The sequence below is a fragment of the Cephus cinctus genome, unplaced genomic scaffold (genome assembly GCF_000341935.2).
Source record: "Cephus cinctus unplaced genomic scaffold, Ccin1 Ccin1_scaffold1343, whole genome shotgun sequence".
Taxonomy (NCBI): domain Eukaryota; kingdom Metazoa; phylum Arthropoda; class Insecta; order Hymenoptera; family Cephidae; genus Cephus; species Cephus cinctus.
This window is the reverse complement of record NW_014333756.1, coordinates 41,430-44,789: the sequence shown is the minus strand read 5'-3', so window position 1 is coordinate 44,789 and position 3,360 is coordinate 41,430. Positions and strand designations below refer to the sequence as shown.

Sequence of the window (3,360 nt, the reverse complement as noted above, 5' to 3'; positions counted from 1 at the left end):
GGGGGGATCGATCCTGACTCGTGCGACGTTTCGCGTGGCTCGTAGTCTCTTGGTTTGGTGAAATAATCTTTTTGGGATTAAAGTCATTGAAACATTGTAGAAACTCGGCTTTAAGATGGCTGCCGACGATAATTATGAGTGGATGAGCAAATATTGATGTGGCGGCGCCTTAACGTTGCAAGTGGAAAGACTGTATGTATGCAAGGGGGATTCTTATGTATTTGCCTTATCAATAACGCAAGCGCGTTTGCCTTATTACTTTATGGATTAATGGGGTATTAGGGATAATCTGGGGATCTTTTTGTAATCTAGATATATAACGAGTGTATATACAGAGATTACGTGGTTGTTACTGATAAGAAAGGTCAATTGTGTAATCTTGGATTTAGGTTGATTTTCAGATTTTTCTTTAAGAGTTTCACTATGCAACATCATTTTTGTGTTTCTTTCACACTTTCGATACCTGATGGTCTGTAGAAGAAAACTTGAGGACGAATTTGAATTTTTTTCCTTCCCGCCATTTCCCGGTCGCTCTGCACGTACCGCACTGCGCTTGGTCTTTCTGGTCTTTTCGTAACCGACGTTGTTATCACTCCTGACGATTGTACAGGATCGCTCGGTTTTGAGGAATTTTTTGATTTCGGAGACATTTTTTTGAGTTTCTTGCTTAAATCAAGGTCTCCGACCTTGTTCGATGATAAATTATTGGCCGGATCTTCCAGCGAACTTGCTAAGTTGGTTTGGGCACACGACGATTTTGATTTCAATAATTTTTGCAATATCGGATATTTCGAAATCGGTGGTTTACAGGACGACGAATCCTCGGATTTTGATAGGCGGTTGTCGCTGCTCATTTCCAACGTGGTGAACCCATCGCGTTTTTTCTGCCTGTTGGTACCCCTGGTACCTGATGAAACGAATTGGCTGGATGCTTCTTGCGAGATCGCAGCAGCGATTGGCGCTGCTGGTAGCTGATCGGATTTTTGATTAAACTCGGATGACGTCATGTAAGACGGATTAGACTCCTTTGCCGAGGCTGGAGAAGTCGCTGATAAGGACGGAGAACATTGAGCGGATGATTTCTTAGGTGTTGGAGCACTGAAGATCTGATCTTCTCCTAGGGATTTCGATTTATCTAGTTTCTTTATGTATTCGTTGTTCGTGATGTCATCCTCCGAATCATCATTGTCCATCGACCTTCTATTGGGCTTCACGTACAATTCTGATTCCGACAACGACTTCCTTTTCTGATCTTGCAACGTGAGCTTGCTCAGATCATCCCCAGATTTAGAATCTTCAGATAATTTTTCGTGGTCCAGGTCGTTGTGATTGTCGGACAGACTTTGAGATCTTCTTCTCGTCCAGGACTCTGAGGCTTTTTTACAAAGTCCCATAAATTCAGTTTCATCCTCCTCCTCGTAGTCCTCCTCCGTCTCGTTGTCCTTGTTCAGTGCGGTATCACTGCTCTCGGAATTCTCTTTGAGGAACCTGAGGTAGCTCTCGCTGATAAGGTCCTTTTGTATCGGCGAGAGGATCCCACCTAATCTCTCATCTATAACGTCCATAAGAATATCCTGACTGATGTCTTCCACGACCAGATTCGAAGCGTCGGAAACGACGCCGAGGTCGGTCTCGGTGGTACCCAAAGGGTCGACCTCAGGGTCGTCCTCAGAAGCCTCACCGGAAACTTTGCCAGGACTAGCTACAAGCTTACCAACTGATCTGATCTTTCTACGGCGTCTCATACCAGGTCTGACCTTGGCAGCTTCCGCCCTGGCCTTGTTGGTGGCAGTGAGCAAGAAGAAGACTTCAGATATTTCACGAAGACTCTTCTCCAGAACGGACACGTCCTCGGGCTCCTCCTCATCGTGAACTTGAATACACTCCAAGGACTTATCTCCTCCAGGTACCACAGCCGTCTCCTCCAGTTCATCCTCGGACCCCACCGGATCCTCGAAGAATTCCTTGGTGATGGGACTGTTGGTATGTAACTTTTGAATTCCCCGCCTCAAGGGTCCAGGTGACACCTGGCCAAACAGATGCCGGTGTTCTCGTTCAAGCATGACCTTGAGAAGGTCATTGCTGACATTAACGTGCCCAGCCTCCTTCGTAGGACTCGAATAAAAACGTGACTCAAGGTTCTCACGGGCATCCGCCTGGACCACCTTCGCAGCATCCTCTTCATCCGTTTCCTCCGGCTGCTCCACCCGTCTTGGACTCTGCTTACCCCAGGCATTCAAACGCTGTATGAGTCTCTCCATCGACGGGCTCATCCTCTCCTCCAGCTTCAGGACCTTCATCCGCACCTGCGTGCTCGTACCACTTTCGCATCTCGAGGAAATCGGCGAGGCCGTCAACGGCGTCCTGCACTTGTCTGCTCTCTCGGCTTTTCTTTCCGCCATTACCGGAGCCACTGAACGCTGATGGAAAAAAAAAAGTATCCAAATTATTTCTTCATCCAATATTATTCCACGCTTTCACTATATATGTACCACTTTTCTCCTGGAATTAAGTGAACTTGCTCGACGTCCTCTTCGTGCTTCCGGTTGATGCTGATTTTTACGTAGTTCTTGAAAAATGTATTTCGATGTAATTCTTCATGGAATCTGCACCGATCTGTACACTGTAGACACGCTTAATGGAACGTGTCACCGGTAACGTATGTACGGAGTAGAATATGGCTGCGTTCATTTTGAAAATTTACCGAGGTTTTATTGATAATCAAAAATTAGTTCGTTCACGAACGTAAATAACGTGCTAATACTTTATCGAGGATAGGACGAAAATTCGTCGATCATTTATACGTTTAATTAAATATTTCGTGTCAGCCTGTGCACGTGGGGCTGCGTTTGATCGGTGCGAAGAAACCAGTGCTGCCAAAAGACATACGGGAATCAGTAGAAACCGCGTAATTGGTATTATAGGGAATTTTATATACGTTATGAACGACCTTCGACCCAGTCTCGCCACGTTGAACGGGGATAAGAAAAATTTGTGTACAACACACCGAGCAATCGTATGGAGGTATTTTTATTGAAATTACATTTCGTTTATTTTTACTAACTAAACATTCCTTTTCTTTTACATACAAATTACACTGTCTTCCCAAATAAAATATACTAAATCACACAAAAAAAGAGAGTACCCACTATGCACTCCGGTTATTGCAGCTTTTCCAAATTTGTCTGGTTTCCCTCCTCTTTTTCACGGTCTGCAAGACGTCAAAAATGAAAATTACAAGATGATAACTTTAGGTCGAAACGATGCCCAGCTTTGCCACTGGACGATCGAACGACCACGGATCATCGTACGAAGTCGGTTTACGTATTTCCAAAAAAAAAAAAAAAAAAAAAAAAAAAA

The 3,360-nt window shown here is 44.6% G+C and overlaps 2 protein-coding genes across 10 annotated transcripts in view; both read right to left on the bottom strand.

Moving 5' to 3' along the window:
* The window catches only part of LOC107273014, a 57,888-nt gene extending 55,230 nt beyond the window's left edge, over positions 1 to 2,658 (bottom strand). For 8 of the 9 annotated variants that reach the window (XM_025090341.1, XM_025090342.1, XM_015750795.2 and 5 more), the window contains exons 1-2: positions 2,493 to 2,658; positions 464 to 2,420 (exon numbers count right to left, since the gene is read on the bottom strand). In XM_025090341.1, coding sequence (XP_024946109.1) covers positions 464 to 2,402 — 1,939 coding nt within the window. In that variant the 5' untranslated portion in view covers positions 2,403 to 2,420; positions 2,493 to 2,658. The remainder of the gene's footprint in view (positions 1 to 463; positions 2,421 to 2,492) is intronic. The other variant, XM_015750800.2, reaches the window with a different exon arrangement.
* Positions 2,659 to 3,012: 354 nt separating this feature from the next.
* LOC107273018 overlaps positions 3,013 to 3,360 on the bottom strand; it is a 1,008-nt gene continuing 660 nt past the window's right edge. Inside the window, exon 2 of the mRNA XM_015750804.1 lies at positions 3,013 to 3,211. Within this exon, the coding sequence (XP_015606290.1) occupies positions 3,162 to 3,211 (50 nt within the window). The 3' untranslated portion in view covers positions 3,013 to 3,161. The remainder of the gene's footprint in view (positions 3,212 to 3,360) is intronic.